At 39.0% G+C, this 17,524-nt stretch overlaps 1 protein-coding gene across 1 annotated transcript; it reads right to left on the minus strand.

Annotated features, from left to right (window-relative positions):
- Nucleotides 1-1,647: 1,647 nt before the first annotated feature.
- On the minus strand, nucleotides 1,648-16,122 carry LOC145777086 (DBH-like monooxygenase protein 1 homolog). Its single transcript, XM_082588373.1, has 15 exons — nucleotides 15,888-16,122; nucleotides 14,751-14,861; nucleotides 14,247-14,399; nucleotides 13,467-13,566; nucleotides 11,996-12,168; nucleotides 10,118-10,198; nucleotides 9,598-9,699; nucleotides 9,207-9,309; nucleotides 8,585-8,754; nucleotides 8,349-8,446; nucleotides 5,471-5,624; nucleotides 5,024-5,154; nucleotides 3,651-3,750; nucleotides 2,876-2,974; nucleotides 1,648-2,509 (listed from the first exon to the last, which is right to left on the minus strand). Exons 1-15 carry the CDS (start codon nucleotides 16,056-16,058, stop codon nucleotides 2,282-2,284), a joined length of 1,974 nt encoding a protein of 657 aa, XP_082444499.1. The 5' UTR covers nucleotides 16,059-16,122; the 3' UTR covers nucleotides 1,648-2,281.
- Between the last annotated feature and the right edge of the window lie 1,402 nt (nucleotides 16,123-17,524).

Raw genomic sequence — 17,524 nt, forward strand, 5'->3', positions numbered from 1 at the left:
ACATATTGTTGATTGGATGGTCTGAATGGCTAGCGTGGAAGCTACACCGTTATGGTTAGCGAATCGCAACTGATCGCTCAGCCTTGTGCTGATAGCCGGGAAGAACGCCTCTTTCTTCACAAAACGGCAGATGAAAGTAATAAAACCCACACAGTTGAAGTTATCTTACGCAGAATTGAAACATACAACAGTAAAAATAAATACAAATCAACTTAAGCAAAAAGGATAGAGCAACAGTAGGCTACTTGCACTGAAGACAGTTTAATTTTCCAGTTTAAGCATTTGCTTTCATGTGAGTATGATTTCTTCTTTTGTTGGCTCTATCTTTTTTGCTCAAGTTGACGAAATGTTTCGACCATTATGCTCCGAAACAACAAATCAGTTAATAAAATTTATTTTTCAAACAACAAACAAAAGCCCATGCGAATCATACAGCTGAAGCTATCTAATGAAGCATTGAATTTTTTTGCTTAGTGGGATTTCTGGAATTTTTTTGCTTAACTAAGCGTTCAATATTAGGTCGAACAGACGATGTGGCAACTATCGTACACACTAAGATTTTCATCTGTCAGCCTCGACCTGTAGCAAAGGAAAGGTGTACCAGTAAAGGCATAAAACAGCTTTGAGATGTCTATAATGCATGACCGATTGTATTGCGGGCCGCACAAAATTCTTTGATGGGCCGCAGGTTCGTCACCTATGATCTAGCTGATCGAAATCGATTTTTAGCTATTTTTATGATTGAACTGACTCGTGTGAGAATGAATTCCTTTGCATTACAAGATATGTAACCTAGTCGTTCATATCAAGCATTGTTGTGGATTTGACACCTGTCAAAAAGATATTTCATTTTCTTGACAAACAAAAATACCAAATTTTTTCTCCATCTTCTAAAACTACTTGAATCTCGCCTCGATAGCTCAGTTGGATTGCGCGTGACTTCTGGGACAATAAAGCAAGATCAAGCGGCGCTGGTTCAACTCTCAAGGTGTGCGCTTTACCAACGCACGGGACTGCTCTCTGTTCAGCGGCACATAATGTATGTGGATAGAACAATTAAATCCAAATTGTGTTATAGGTCTACCTTTCCGTAAGCTCAGTGGTTGAGCGCCCGACTCAAGATCACGCGGCGCTGGTTCAACTCTCGGGGTGTGGCTTGACTAACGCATTTTAAGGCTGTTCTTTATTCAGCTTCACTTCATAGATGGAATAATTTCCGGCAACAATTGGAAACTTCACTCTGTCAATCTCGGTGACCGGGCCTGCGTCAGTGGTTCAAAGCATCTGCAAGTATGCGAAACTGCCAGGATTAAGCTCTGCAAGAAGCTTTAAGCTATCAAGGATTAATAATAATAATTAACTTAAAAACTGTAATAATCTCGAAAAAAAAGCAATCAACCTATGTCTCTAAAACAAAGTTTGCCTAATTGTAAACGAAACTCGGTGACCATCAGTGGTTCAAAGCCTCTACAAGTATGCAAAACTACCAGGATTAAGCTCTGCAAGAAGCTTTCCCAGTCCGAGGATAAAGATTCAATCAATCAATAAATGAGCTTTGGTAGAGAGTTTGCTTTGTTCAATCAATCAATGTTTTATTTGTCAGGAACATAGGTGCATGTTTGAAATATGCAATATACACAAGTTCCCATACCGACAGGGAGACAACGAGACGACCATACGGTCTACTAGTCAATTGCCACTGTTGAACCATAGAGAAATAAAACAGAGCACCCTTAACGAATTTAACATATTTTATTACACACAAGAAATATAACAGAATTGATGTAATATAAATCAATATAACAACAGGTCAAAACTATGACGTCTTTTGCCGGCATCGACAAAAAATGTGACAAATAAAGGGAAATGACGGTTCTACTGTACAACTACAACACATCAAGCTTTACGAGGTAGGGTACGTCCCTGTTGTTGTCCTTTTGTACAAACTGGTGGCGGTTCTTTAGGCAAAATTAATTGTTTTCAGGAAGCTGCTACAAGCTTTGCTCGATCCTCTTAACAGATTTTAATATCGATTTTCTGTAACCTCCCCTAAAGAGCGACCACAGCCACCACTCATGTAAACAAGATAGCCTAAAAACAAACCTCAGTTGGCTATACACCTACAGTAAAAGTTACCATGTTAGTCCTACTCTACAGTATTATTGATTCACGGTGAATATTTTGCAAGACGCATCTTGAAGATCTGTTTTGGTTAAAATTATTCGCTTCAAAAATACATCGTGATGACTCGACAGCCTGTTCATTAGTTCATTGAAGCTCGTTACATCATTCCTTGCCAACTCGCTGTGAGCAAGGATGAAAGTAGAACGGAAAGGATCAGGGGAAAACCGGAAACGTGAAGCGGCGCAGACGAGAATAGTAGAATGATGGCTGGGCAGGTGGCCGTCGTCGCTGTGACGTTTGTAGCCTTGGCCGCCCCCGCGTCGCACACAGCTGGGGTGGGAGAGTAGGGGGTGGATATTGTTGGGGGACTTGCTGTTGAAGGAACCTGAACAAGATGATCAACAGTCACATGCCTGACGTCACTCTTGCTAGGATTTGAAAAAAGGCATGACGTCATGCTGTATGTTGCCTATGTCACTTGAATATCTATTTTTTTTTAATCTTTTAAACTACAGTAGGTTATGCAATTTTAGATGAATATAAATTAATAGTCATAGCAAGTCACAGTTCCCAAGTCAATAGACTTGGGAACTGCGTTCCGAAAGCTGGTGACAAACCGCTACAACCACAGCGAACCCGCAGCATTGGGCTAAAGCAGGTCGTTAATATTTACGTTTGAAGTTACTTTGATTTGTATTGAAACGTGTTGCAACCAAGTCAAGTTATCTTTGAATATGAACCCAAAACTCACAGGGGCGGCAAGGGAAGTGGTTGCATCACACTTTACCGTCTTGGTCAGTTGTGAGATGGAATCACTCAAAGCATCTCCAGTTGCTTCGCTGTAGGTCAGCTAGAATATAAACGAATGTTACATCGCGTTGTCAACGCGAAATACAGTGACGTAGTTGATTTGAATAACCTGTGATGGTCAAAAACAACTAAACTGAACTTTCACCAGTTGACGCGACAATTGCTCGTCTATGACCAAGACACGAAGATAAAAAGCAAAACACTTTGAAGTTTCAGTCAAAGTCGGTTGTACAATAATTAGGCCTATAGAGTCTACTGTATAGCAAAGTGAAGTTTAGTTTTTTACGAAAAGCAGCCTATTGTACTTGAAAGATCTCACTGAACAATCCTGCTTTTATGAAGTCATCAATATTGGAAAAAGTCCTCATGAAGTCACGAACAGCGTAGCTTCTGATTGTTTCGAACTTTCACTGCGCTCATACTATTTGCGTCCGCCATGTTAGCTCAGTAGTTAAGCGCCCGACCCAAGATCAAACGGCGCTGGTTCGGTTCTTGGGGAGTGCGCTTGAGCAGCACATTTTGGGACTGCTCTCCATTCAGCGGCACCTAGTGAATGGAATAATTTCCCGGCAACAACACTTCAACAATCGGAAAACTTCACTCTGTCAATCTCGGTAACCGGCCCTGCGTTAAAAGCTTCTACAAGTATGCGAAACTACAAGGAATAACCTATCAAGGTTTTGTCAGTCCGAGGAAGAAGATGCCTATTGACTCACAGTGTTCAAAATTTCTTGCAACGTCATGCCCGCTACACCCGCTGGCGCCTCCGCGTGGATGTCCTGCAGTGACCCGTATGGTCCGAGGAAGACAGTCTGACTGCATAATCAGGATATTATTACACAATAATGCCTCAAAGAGAGACTGCACTACAATTTGCTTTGAGGCCATTTCGCTTAAATAAATACACATTAGTGGAGGTTTGCACACCCATTGAGTTTAATATTAGAGTTTAAATATTAAAAAACAACATTATGAAGAAATAAAATTAATTTGCGTTCTTCTGGTGACTATTTACTAGGTTACCTCGTGATGTTAAAGATGATAACTACCTTTTGTATTTCCGACGTTTCGTCAGTCAGCACGACTGACTTTATCAAGGTGGCTAAAATAGGTTAACACAACCTGTTCAGCAACGATGGCACAACACAAAAACATACTGATAAATTGAATAGAGTAAAGCAGCAAGAATCAGAATTAAAACACGCAACAAGATACCTAGAGGTTAAACTAAATGCAGTGAATGCCTAAAACCAGTAGGCTACTTTCCAACAGCGTAAATTTATCTATCTATTGGGCCACTGTCAAGAAACGTTGAAAAGACATCAGACAAGACAGAAAACAAGGGGATTAGCAATAACAATGATAGAGAAGACGCACTGAGAATGGAAAAGGTAAAGCTAAAGTTAAAGTAATTGTTTGTCAAATTCCTGTAGTTTACACCTCATGTGGTATGTTTCCCATCGTATAATTTACTCGTAATCATTCTCGTATCATTTATTCAGTTTGTGCTTTTCAGTCCAGAATGTCGTTACAGTTACAGTGCAAAGTCAAATTTATATTACGATTTTTCATTTTATGTATAATGCAGATTTAATTCCTGATGAGGACACACGTACGTGTCGAAAACGTTTGATTCATTATTATGTTATATATTTTGTTTTGTATGTAATACATTATGTTAAACCCGCTAAGGTTACTTTGTTTTGCTTGTCTATGGTTCAAAAATGCAAACTCTCTACCAAAATTTGATAAAAAAAACATAATTTAATTGTAATAAAATTTGTAAAACAAACCCAAATTTTTTGCCCAAATTGTTATGAAACCTTCTAAAATGAATTCTTCTAAACCTTCTAAAGTAAAAGGTTTAAGGGTGCGGTCGTACCCCCCTGCACCCTAGCTCCTGCACGTATAACTGGTGGTTAATCGAACTTGACTTTTAGCTAAATATTATTTAATTTAGTGATTTGAAAGGACGAGAAAGAATTTTGCCCTCATTTGCAATGGCGTGCCCCGATGTGACAAAGCATCGGCTACAATGCACTTTGTCAACTACTCAGCCACATCTGTACAGAAAAATCTTCATTTTTACTTGTGAATGTCGACACCAAACTGAGAATAAAGCTCGGACTGCACAGGCTGGGATTGACATTGGACTACAGGTATCTTCGGGTAGTAGAGCACATAAGCCAAGCACATCTCCTGCTGCGTACCGAGACCACCCTGCAATCAGTGAAAGATTATTATCAGTCATAGCCCAAATAGAGTTTAGCTTCCTCTGTGGCTGGTGGGTGCATCACAGGAAAACGATTGGCAATCAAGCCGTCTTTGAGTGTTTTTTCCAATCCCATACGACAACAATCTGAACGCGTGGTACAATACCCCGGATGAAGTTAATATTAATTAGATAATTAACACAAAACTTAAGTTTGTCCATCTTTGTAAATACAGCGCCAAGTTCTCGGTCAAGTTAATCAAATTTTAATGTTGAAGACAAAGTCTTTACAAATTCAAATAACTTCGCGTCAACGTTGTGTACCGTAGTGAATGAGTTGCGTCCTGTGGATTGGTAATTGCATGTCACTTGCATGGTTGTGTCCTCGTTAACCACCACCTCTGGCGAGATTGCTCTAGTTTCTTGATAGTTGAAATCATAATTCCCATCCTCTGCGATAGTGGTCTCAACATTGTTGCTGGAGGGGAAAGCATTATTAAAAGACAATCGTTAATTTGATGGAGATCCTATAGAGATTTACCAACGATTGATTGAATCTTTATCCCCGGATCGAAAAAGCTTCTTTGAGAGCATAATCCTGGTAGTTTTTTATACTTGTAGAGGCTTTGAAGCACATACGCAGGGCCGGCCACCGAGATTGTCAGAATAAAGTTTCCAATTGTTGAAGCCTTATTACTGGAGAATTATTCCATCCATTTGTTTAGCTTCTTCGTTGAGGAAGTCACACCCTAACCCAGTGGTTCCCAACCGGGGGGAATTCCCCACTAGGGGGGAATTTTGCAATTTTTAGGGAGGAATTTGGTTTTAGGATTGTAAACCTTTTTAAGCCTAGTAAGTTGGCCTAGACTGGAGTGTTAAAGAGGAGATTGTTTTTAGATTAACTACCGATTATTTAAGCAACTGTGCACTGACATGGATGCAAACCATTACGTAGGCCTATACTTCTTTTTCATGCAAATACTTGATGGCTTTCAAGAGGAAACGTAACCAAGCGAGTGTTTGCGCTCAGAGACAAGCTTAAATTATTGTTTGACCTTTAAATAAAATTGAAATTTGTTTCATTGCTGAATGATGACAGATAGATTAGATTCCTTGCTTATTTGGTTGATATGTTTGGTCTATTGAATAAACTAAATCTGAAAATGCAAATTGCGCATCAACATGGGTTATTTGTATCCATGAGCCATTGACATATTGATAGGCTACCATGTGAATTTACAAGCTGTATGCTGCTCAAGGCAGGTTGGAAGAGAGTGATGGAATTACGTCACTATCATTAGGAGATTTTCTTAAAGTAGTAGAAGGCTCTGCTCTCCTGGTTGCCGGGGGCCTATACGTTTTGTCTGGCCTCTATCTTTCAACCAGCCTGGCTTGGGTGGCCCTTCCAGGAGCAGGTGCCAGGAACGCTCAGCATTTAAAGATGCTTTGAAAGCTTTCACCAACAAGCTTGATAATTCAAAGAGAAAAGTTAGAATGAACAATTGAACATGTTTAAAGAATTATCATCGGTGCTGGTTGTTGACGGCAAAGAACAAGTTCTTCTAGAGTTGGAAAAAGAAATGATTTTGCAACATCTCACAGCATTAGAACTGAAATTCATTCGATATTTTCATAAAATGTATGACAATGAGCTTGATTTAATACGAAACTTATTCACATTGTTGATGAAAAAAGTTCCCAATAAATTGCAGGATGAATTTTTAGAACTCAAAACAGATTCTTGCGCAAGAAACTTATTCAGAGAAAAATTAATCACTGGATTTTGGCCATTATTGTGTAATTCCTATCACAAATTGGCAGAGAAAGCTATTCGAAGTATTCTTCTGTTTGCTTCCACTTATCTATGCGAATCAGGTTTTTCAACTCTTGCAAATGAAAACAAAACAGAGAAACAGATTAGACGTGGAGAATGATATTCGTTGTGCTCTTTCCGATACTTTTCCACCACATTCATGAGTTGTCGAAACAAAAAATTACAAGCTTCACACAGACTGTTGAATGCATTGACTCTTATATTTTGAATGTATTCTTTGAATAAAATACTTTTCAGTAACGTTCTTCATTAATTGAATAATTTTAGTATGAAAAGGAACATTACAGGCTAAAAAGCTTATCACTAGTGAAAGTTTGGTTTATCTTCCAAGACTTAGATTAAACTATTAATGCAAACAAGTTTTAAAAAAAATTAAATTTATAGGGGGGAATTTGGATTTGAATATCGACTAAAAGGATCCACCGGATAAAAAAGGTTGGGAACCACTGCCCTAACCAATTGAGTTATCGAGGTGAACATTGAACGAAGAAGAAATACTGCTGCCTTGCAGGAAATACTTTTTTAAGTAAAGGCTAGGCCCACCGCCAATAACTGTGGTTAGCGTCAGGAAGGGCATCCGGCTGGAAAATCTATGCTCTAAAATATTATTTAAATGCAGCAAAAGCTAAAAATGGCCCCTAGTCCCCAGCAGCCCTTAGATGGGCAAGGGGTGCGAAGAATCTCTGGGTTCCGAGAAAACAAAAATTGCATGGCAGAAAATTTTCACTAAGGATGAAAGGAAAAGTATATCGGAGCTGTGTGCGGCCTGCAATGTTATATGGTAGCGAGACATGGGTATTGAGAGAGAGTGAACTGGCAATCTTGAGAAGAACGGAAAGGTCAATGGTGAGAGCAATGTGTGGGGTGAAAACGAGAAGAGAAAAAAGGACTGAAGAATTGTTGGATATGCTAGAGATGAGAGAGACCATAGACCAACTGGCAAGGGCAAATGGAGTAAGATGGTATGGACATGTGATAAGGAGGGAGGAAGGAAGTTTTCTTAGAAAGGCACTAGATCTAAAGGTGGATGGGAAGAGGAAACGCGGTCGTCCAAGACGAACGTGGAAACAACAAGTGAAGGATGAGTTTAAAAAAGTCGGACTGAAGGAGGAAGATGCAAGGGACAGGGTGAAATGGAGAAAAGGGATTAAGACAATTGCTGCGCGGAAACAATCGGCCACCCCCACTGGTGGGGAACAAACCGACGATGGATTATGATGATGATGATGAAGAATTAGTTGTTGTTGGTACCCAATCCTTCAAGTCACCATTCCTTTAGAACTCTGCATTTTGAAGTTTTCACCAACCTAAGTCGAAGAAACTTAATGAAATAAAATTTAAGCCAAACTCATTCATGCATGACCTCACCGTATAGCTCGAAGCGATATCTCTCTCGCTAGCAAGTGGCCATGTAGCATCACACCAAACACGTTGATCAGGCTCAGTGCTCCACCGTCGCTCAAGCCCTGAATAAAAAACATGTGTTTTGATGACGACCGATGGAGCACAAACTCGAAAAATAGTGACAGAACAGTGGGGACATTGGTGACATCATAAGTAGTCAAAATTGTCAATGACGGCGCAGCACAGAATATGAAACTTACTTGATTTAAACAATCTGAGAAGCACTCTCCTTTGCTTAGGAAGCTGTCCACCCCAGGTGGTATGAGATGAGTGTAAGGATCAACCACATGGCCAACTTCCATGACTCCAGCCGAGTTAGGGCGAAGTACGGTGGCGTAGTGGAGTCGCATGCCCGAATTGTCGGTGATTCCTTAAACATAAATTGCTGTTTGTTAGTTTTCAGGAACAGAGCGATTGTTGCCAGGACAATTAACGAATAAATATCCGTGACATCGAGCCCCTTCAGTGATGGCGTTATCGTGCGTTTCCGGACTTATATAGGAGCTTATAGGCTACCAGCCAAGTTGTGCCGGGCATCTGATTTAAAGGAGATGAGTTTAGTACCGACCGACCTATAGCGCGCGATCGTTCCCTTGCCGGACATTTGATGCAGAGATTTGATAGCACACTTGGGTACAAAAATGAGCTTCATAGTTTTGTGGTTAATTGTTGTTAAACCTTCATCGACAGGCACAAAACAGAGCTCGCTACATTTGAGGATAAGGATATCTATGTGTTGGCTCTGATCAGAATAGGCTATATCATGAAACTATGCTGACAAAGTATAAGAAGAAGAACGAGCTGAACCTCGAGACGACTAACCTGACATAATGGATGGATTGTCGAAATGAGTCTCCAGCACTAAATATTTGGGAGAGTCTGAAGTTCCCAGAGGCAATCCCACTGTTGAAGGAAAGTTGAAGCTCTGTGGAAAAAAGAAAATAATTATTTTTCCTGCAAAAATAATCAAAGTTTACGCTAGTTGTAGGTCTAACAAGTAATTGATTTGTCCATAAAATGGTAAATAACCTTGAGAGCCTAAGCAAAAGTCTTCATAAGAGGTTGAGGTTTGGTTTATTTCGTTTCAAGAAGAGTTACTTCGTCAAGAAACAATGCGGTGCTGAAACATGAGATATGAAGCTTTTACAATCTTTAAAAGACCTCAACTGTCACTTAAATCAATGAAGTTCTAATCAAATTGAAGAAAACCAACCGTTCCCCCTATCGCCCAGGAAAATAGCACAAGCACACATTGATTGAAGTCGGCCTCCGCGGTTGTGTAACATTGTCTGGAAGCTCCAATGTTGGCGGTGTTCTGTTTAAAAAAGATAAGTTTTTTAAAATATTTTTTTTGCACAAAATGATAGATTTGAACAAACCTATCCCATGATCATGTGTTCAAATCATTAATTCTTAACCCTATATCGCCAAGGAGGCGCTAAATTAGGGCTGAACGTTTTTATTCTGATGCGTAGCACATTCACTCTTGAGTGTAAAGCTCGTTTTCTCTTGGAGTGAATCTTTTTGTTCTTGGCTCTTAAGGAAACCAGTTTGTGGTGGTGATACTGACACAAAACAGAAGAGCACCTTGCTTCAGTAATCTGCAAATTGTTTTTAAATCTGAGTTAAATCCGGTATTCTTGTTTAAAAAATAGGAAAATCTGTGAAAAAGAGTAAAAAATTCTGGTGTAAATAGATCCATTACCTTATGTAATTGTTCTGTATAGAGTTACCTGTGGGGCGTCGTAGGTGCACTGGTAGAGTAGCATGTGGTGCACGTTGGCTTCATTGCCAGGTGTGATTATAGGCTCAGCCTGCGTCACAACCATAACTGTTACGGTACAGAGTGATTTGTTTAATTTATTTTTATGCAGTGTTGCTAGAAGCAGTGCCGGTCTTTGGGGCGAGCAAACCGTGCGATCGCACAGGGCCCGCAAATTAAGGGGCCCGCAATTCACTCAGAAAATGCAGTAATTTTTGTCATTTCCAATAGAAAAATTCAACAAGTATATTCAACAAAGGAATTAGCAACAAGAAAACATAAAGACTCAACGGGTGCAACCTATTTCGTACCCTGAAAAGATCGAGAAAAAAACAACAGAGCCGAAGTCGCTGATCGGAGTTACCGCAAACATTTCAAAATTTCTCTCGATCTTTTCAGGGGACGAAATAGGTCGAAATTCGATTTTGTTGACAGCGGACCAACGTGTCCAGTCTGAGCAGCTATCTCGGCAGAAAAATTAAGTCTCACGACGGACACACCAGATTTAACTTCGATCGTCATGCTTAATCACTTTATGTTGATAATTCTTCACTCTAAAAGGCTTTCATCAGATCAATTGAAGAGTCAAAGCGCCCTGTAGGTGCCCAATACACAACATAACTGATTAACTTCCACCGAACAGGTCGTGTGGCTTCTTGCGTCACAATGCTCTGGGCAGGAGTTGGAAAACTTCTGCACTAACGTTACTGTTTTCTGCTGTGCAAAGTTTAACTAGGCTTTTATCCTTGGGTTTATTTTTGCGTGTCATGTAAGCGAAAGTGATGGAGAGCAAGTAGGCTCATCGTATTCATTCTCACTTATAGAATTTTTCCTGGGCCTTTTCTTTCTTACTGTAATACCAAAACTTAGCCTACTCGTATAGTTTAATTTTGTAACCAACCTTGCCTTATCAATATTACTCGGAGATGTTGCCAGACGTTGTGAGGTAAGACTTAACTAAATTGTGCTGATTAGTGTAGAAGTACTGTAGATACTACCCATCCATTCTTAGCGAATAATTCACCGTTATTACGCTGATTCAATGTCATCAATCGTTGAAGCAACCTAAAAATCCAACGCTTTTCTGCTTAAATGGAAGCTAAGGGGTACAGTATTAACATTGTCTAGATGCACCCTAGAATGCGCTGGAAATTATATTCTCTCAACAGTTGTTCGTGCTATGCAATCACGTCAGGGCTAGAAATGTTTAAGGATTCAACCTATTTCGTACCTCGATTTCAGGGTACGAAATCGGGGTGCGAATTTTTCAGGAGACGAAATAGGTTGCATCCAGACTAACATAGAGACATAGCTTTATTTCCGAAAAATGCCAAAGAAAACATGATCTTATCCTTTTGCTATGCCACCGGACAGCACCATTTTACAGCAATATTCATACCCACAATTTTGTTGAACATGCTCTCAGAATGCCCCAAATTCAAAGTAATTTTTCAAAATTTTCTAGGGGAAGCACCCAAGACCCCGCTTCGCCCGCCGACCGTCAAACCACCCCTTCCCCCTTCAAAATACCTAGCTACGCTACTGCATTGGATCATTGTCATTGGGGCCCGAAAAGCATATTCCGCACAGGGCCCGAAATACTCTAAGACCGGCACTGCTAAAAGTAAGGCCGATTTTCCTTCTCATGAAGAAATTATTATATCTTAGATTATAAATTATATATTAGATGATGCTACATCAAGATATTGCGCTTGAGATTAGTTTTCAACGTTAAACGTAGCAACAAGTTGTTCTTTAATTTATTTTTTAATTGAAAAGATTTTTTAGCTTTTAAGTCAAATTTCATCAGTGAATATTTATAGTTCGACTTTGCTTTGATAGAACTGACCTTGACCACGTGGACTTCACTAGCGAAAGTAGGAAGCTGGAAGAGCCGGCAGTTGTAGTATGTTTGAAGCGCTGGAATAGTGAATCCATTGTTTAGAAAGTCAATGGTGGTGGTAGTCTCTGTTGGCTCAGGGTTCACTCCTGGAGCTTGTAGAAGAAGCAAAGTCGTCGATCCTTAAAAAACAATGTGTTTGCACTTTTCACGAAGTATTTTCTCCATGTTTTGAATAAGTGCAACCTATGCAACAGCTTCAAAAGTATCTTGAAACCCTGTTAAAGGGCGGGGAAACCCAAATTAACTTTTGCGAGTTTTTTGTTTCAGCGTGATGTCATTGTGTACAACATGCGTTTTAGAAAAAAAAATCCAAATTTTGTTTCCCTCGTCTCGCTAAGGCCGCTTTTGTTTGATACCCGTTTGCGAGGTCTCGCGTGCATCAACCTGTGAAGCTGTTCGCTGTGACGTCACAAGGTACATATAGTTGTGGCCAAAAGTTTAAGACCAGACTTGATTTATGACGATTTTTGCATTACTTCAAAATACTGCATCAGATATTGTTTCAGCTTCATCATCTTTATGCATCATCTTATATCTGATGCAGTATTTTGAAGTAATGCAAAAATCGTCATAAGTCAAGTCTGGTCTTAAACTTTTGGCCACAACTATATGTACCAAGCACGAGCCACTCATACCAACAATTTTAGAAAAAAAAAGAGAAGAAAAGAGAAGAGAAGTGATAGGCTACAGTGTATGTGTTGTGACGATGAAGCAGTTGTTACCACTAGAGTTGTTTCTTTGCAGTCGATTGTAGTAAAAAATTAAAAGTTATAAACCCGTGCTTCCCCCATGAGACTCATCAGTACAGTACCGCACAATTAACAGGAAATGCGATACTGTCACAATCGAGGTACTTTGATATGCTGACGACACAAACAAATCCTAGCAACTTGATCAACACAATCTGAGGTTAGACCTGCTTCCGTTTTTGAAACATAACTTTCCGCTACAAGACTAATAAAAATGATTATTATCGTACATCACTTATGTAAAAGAAAGTCAAAAAACTTATATTTGACACTGTCAGCGATTAATTTTTTTGTTTTTTTTGTGGTCAGCAAATGCAACAACAAGGGGGTCGGCTAAACTGTTTGCCGGATTTTACAAACGTTTCAATGGTGCTGGTTTTTTATTCGATATATCATAAAAGCAATAGAGGTGTTCCAATGACCGCTTCATTTACTAAACTTCATTTTGACATCGTTTCAACATCCCGAAACGTTGCAACGATATAAAAATATAGTTTTAAGCGAAAGTTCAAATGCACACTGACGTAAGATTGAACCTATAACTTTCCATGCAACAGAAAGCGGGAGGAGAAGACAATTTTGAAACATCTTTTTTAAGGTAAATTTTTTTTTGTTTTGTACCTACCCACATACAATTTACAAATTTGCGCTCAATCAGGCCAACAAACCTCTATTGGCTGCTCCGTTGCCATGGTACTCGTTGCTTGTGATGTCACTTCCGCTAGGATCTGTTGAGCCCAGAGCCCAGATCACTCGAATTGAATCGGACTAAAATACACAAACTTTACATTATGGGAGTAGCCGCAATGACAAAGCAAATTGTTAGTTTCTTTGTCTTGATTTGCTTTGGTTTCTTATGATGAAACTCTGGGACAAAGATAAATTGTTGTTCATGTTCGTAATCATTTGTAGTAGCCTGTAACATTACACGACTGTCCAGGTGACGACAGAATGGACGCGAGAGGAATACAATTGTTGCCAACGCAAATTCCCGAATGGAATGCTAAAACTCAATGCGTCACAGAGTTTTCTTTCAAACGTTTTGACTGTCATAATGTGACTGTCATAATAATGTGTTGTTTCGTTTGTGAGAACAAATAATGTTTTCTTTATCTTAAATAAATTCTATTGTTTATTTTTTGTTGGATTGATTCGTCCTGTGTAATCTTCCAAGCTCACCTACAAACGTCACACCTGAAAAAAATTAAAGTCAAAGAGCGTTTTAAAAAAAAACTTTTCACCAAGCCGTGACTAAACATTTTCATATTTTCAGTTGTCTCAATTTCCAAAAACTTATTATTTATAAATTTAAAATTTGAAACAGATTCCTCATGTTTCAAATTCCATAACTGTTTATGACTGTGGTGTGTTGGGAGAAGTGAGTAACAAGCTTTCGAGCTCAAGCAGCATCTTTATCTTTTGTTCTTTTCATCTTACAAGAAGCTCACCGTGATTTCAAGATCAGATCCAACTTCACAAGCTGCCAGCTGCCTTTTAAACTTGAGACCTGTCCACCCGTTGCATTCAGTTCCATGCATCAACTCCACATCTTGGGAAACATCTTGTGGAGGAAATTCATTTGCCATTGCACCATGCCTGTCCTGTGAGCAATTATGACGTTGACTGCCAACACAATTGAATGAGGCATCTTTCAGACAAACCATGCCTGTGCAAAGTTGATCATTAAATATAACCACCACGTTTGGTAATTAAATAAAATTTATACATTTTAATTTTAATTTATATTTCCAAGTTGAATTCGAATTTTCTCAGATAAAAACAAATACAGCTGGCAGCCCTGGTGCATTTTGACAACGCTTAACAAATTTAGTGCATTTTGTTTATGTTATTTATCACATGAGTTATCATTATGATGAAACAATCGACCTTCTAGCTTTTAGCAAAACTTGGTGAAGCGCACAATCACGCGGCCCGTTATTTTTTTTACAAACCGTCAGTTCCGCGATTCCATCTTTGACCCAACCGACAAAGATATCAGCCCCAATCATAGCCCCGTTGGGGGAAATCCCGATTCCTATCCAGCCAGTGGTTTGCCCCCAAACCTGAAAATAGTTTGAAAGTTCTGTTATTCGTTGATTGCTAACGTTTTAGAACATTTTTTATGCATTGATGTCAATGCCAAAACTGCATCAAACAAATCAGTGACATTCAAAGTTCTGACAAACGTCGATGACGTCAGTTCGTTGATCAATCGGTTTATTTTCTTTGGAGATCACACCCACAATGGGTAATAAAACTTCAAAATATTTCTAAAAGCAAATTAGCTACTTCGTGCTTCCTGCGAGTAACTTCTGTCCATTCAAATTGAAAGTCAACCAGTCTGTCTTGTTTTTTGCTATCATCAACACAACCATAGTTGATCCGACAAATTATTTTTCATACTAGACACATGGATGCGCCTCAATCGTCTCCGTACGGACGTCGGGATTTTCCACTCAACCATGCACCAATGGGGAATGGCCTCTTTCTCCTCCTGTGAATGTGGTGCTGAGGAACAGACAGCAGACCACATCATCAACGATTGTACCATCTTCAAGCCACCTAATGGAGTGGAAGGTCCGCGTGTCATGGATCATAAAACCAAAGACTGGCTCCTCTCTAGTAGCCTTCCAGTGTAGTCCCGGAACATCGTGAATCAGGGGTGGTAAAAATATACACCCCCACGGCCCAAAAACCCAAAATATTTATGGTCGAGACTGTTAGTTTGCAGAGACGTTCAAATAAACTACATAGACATGGACTTTTTCTGGACAAAGATTATCGAAATATTTTGTCACCTGCTGATATTTTTCCTCCAGAAACATTTTCATAAATTATTCTACAGCAGAAATATAATATCCGCCTCACAGCTTTTCCTTTTAATGGAATAAAATCCTTGTGAAAAAGTAACATTTTCATCAATTCCTTCACTCCCTCGCAAAAGTTCAAAAATATCTTGTACTTTCTGCACACTGCCAATGCAATCACCCACATTATAAAACACTAATCATGAAATGAAAGAATCATCACAAGCATTCACATGATTTTCACATGATTCATAAATTCACTAATCTGAAAACCGTCATTACCTCGAGCGTGATGGTTGTGACGTCATACTTCCAAAAAAGCAACATGGTCCTTGCGGTGTTCAAGTATGCCGAATGAGGATAATTCTCGGTCGGTGATTGGATCTCTGATTGTGACATCACCGGATTGACGGTGACGAGAATGAAGACGACGAGCAAGCCGAGAGTTATCATTGTTTTATTTTGAAAATGACTGAAAACCACAAAAAATTCAACTTTTTGTTGCGAAACACGAGCAAAAACCTGAATTCACCAAATTCTTTGTCAATACCAACAATTTAATGGTTACGCCCGAACGCTGCATCTCCGTGAAAGGATGATGAGCTGTTCTGGTCGACGACGATCAATCAATCAATGTTACATGGTAGTTACATGGTAGGCTACATGTTTGAAATATGCAAGCAATATACACAATGCAAAATGGTACCAGTTTGACGCATTGTCTGCAGCGCTGAGTTTTGTTGACACACAACATTACTTGCTTAATAAAAGACAAAGTAGAAGATTGACTTCTTTGTTTTTTAGTTCTGTAGTTTCCTTCACTGTAGTGACTCGTATTGGATTCGACCATTTTGTTAAAATATCTCTGGAGTTTTTTTTTATAAAATAAAATTAAGATCCCCTTGCAGTTCATCTTCGCACTGTCATGTCAGTGGTTCCCAACTTATGGATCGCGATCAAAAAGTTGGGTCGCCAGAAAATTTGTTTGGTTTTATTTTTTTCTTCAAACAAGAAAAAGTTTGGCATAAAATAACTGTTTACATAATAGTGTCAACCCTCCTGCCAAAAATAGGTTTCATGGTTAACGTTTTTTGCTTTATCTACATGGGTTTGGCAAGATTACATATCAGTAGTTGATGTTGGGTATTGTGCCTTGTTCTCGAAAAGCTTTAGTGGCAAAATTGTCAGATACTTTTTATGTTTCTACACGAATTGCAAACAAAAAGTAGCCTAATCCATTTATAAGTTGAGATAAGCTCAAAAGTCTTAAAATTTGAAAGTCAAATACAAAGTTATTAGTATAAGACATGATATTTGTTTGGAGAAATTTTGTTTGAAATGAAATGAAACCAAATTAAATCAACTATTATACAATCCGCCACTGCTAAAATTTTCCTGACTGGTAAAATTTTTAAATTTTGTTTTGTGTCTATTTTACTTTATTCTGTACGATTGAGCAACACAGATAAACACAGGACAGGAGATGAAGCTGTGTTGAACGGAGGAATGGCAGCACAACGAGCACAACGTTACATAGGCGTAGCCAGAGGAGGCGAAATGGGCCATGGCCTCCCCAAATTTTCAAAGTTTGGATTCCGAAGTTAAACCCTTTGTTGAAAATATAATATAATTTGTATAAATTTATATCGTTTTCCAATACATTTGGCTATTAACACCCCCCAGGACTTATTTTAGACACACAGAAAGACACCAACAAATTTTGCAAATCGTAAATCGCGCTAAGTTTACGCGATTTACGCTTCTTTTAACTAATCTGTGGAAGCAACTTCAGAATCGCTTACTCTGATGGGTTTTTGTGTAGCTGAATTTTTTGTGTTCTGTAATTTTAGCCGCAGTTTTTGCCCGTTCGTGTGTAACAAATACCTTTAATAAGTTAATAGCTGTTTATCTGCTAATAA

This window comes from Aplidium turbinatum, chromosome 9 (genome assembly GCF_918807975.1).
Source record: "Aplidium turbinatum chromosome 9, kaAplTurb1.1, whole genome shotgun sequence".
Lineage (NCBI taxonomy): Eukaryota > Metazoa > Chordata > Ascidiacea > Aplousobranchia > Polyclinidae > Aplidium > Aplidium turbinatum.

Coding starts and splice junctions, on each gene's coding strand:
- LOC145777086 (XM_082588373.1), bottom strand. CDS start 16,058: ATGATAACTCTCGGCTTGCTCGTCGTCTTCATTCTCGTCACCGTCAAT. Junction 14,862..15,887: donor TCACAACCATCACGCTCGAG/GTAATGACGGTT, acceptor AACTATTTTCAG/GTTTGGGGGCAAACCACTGG. Junction 14,400..14,750: donor ATGGAATCGCGGAACTGACG/GTTTGTAAAAAA, acceptor AATTGCTCACAG/GACAGGCATGGTGCAATGGC.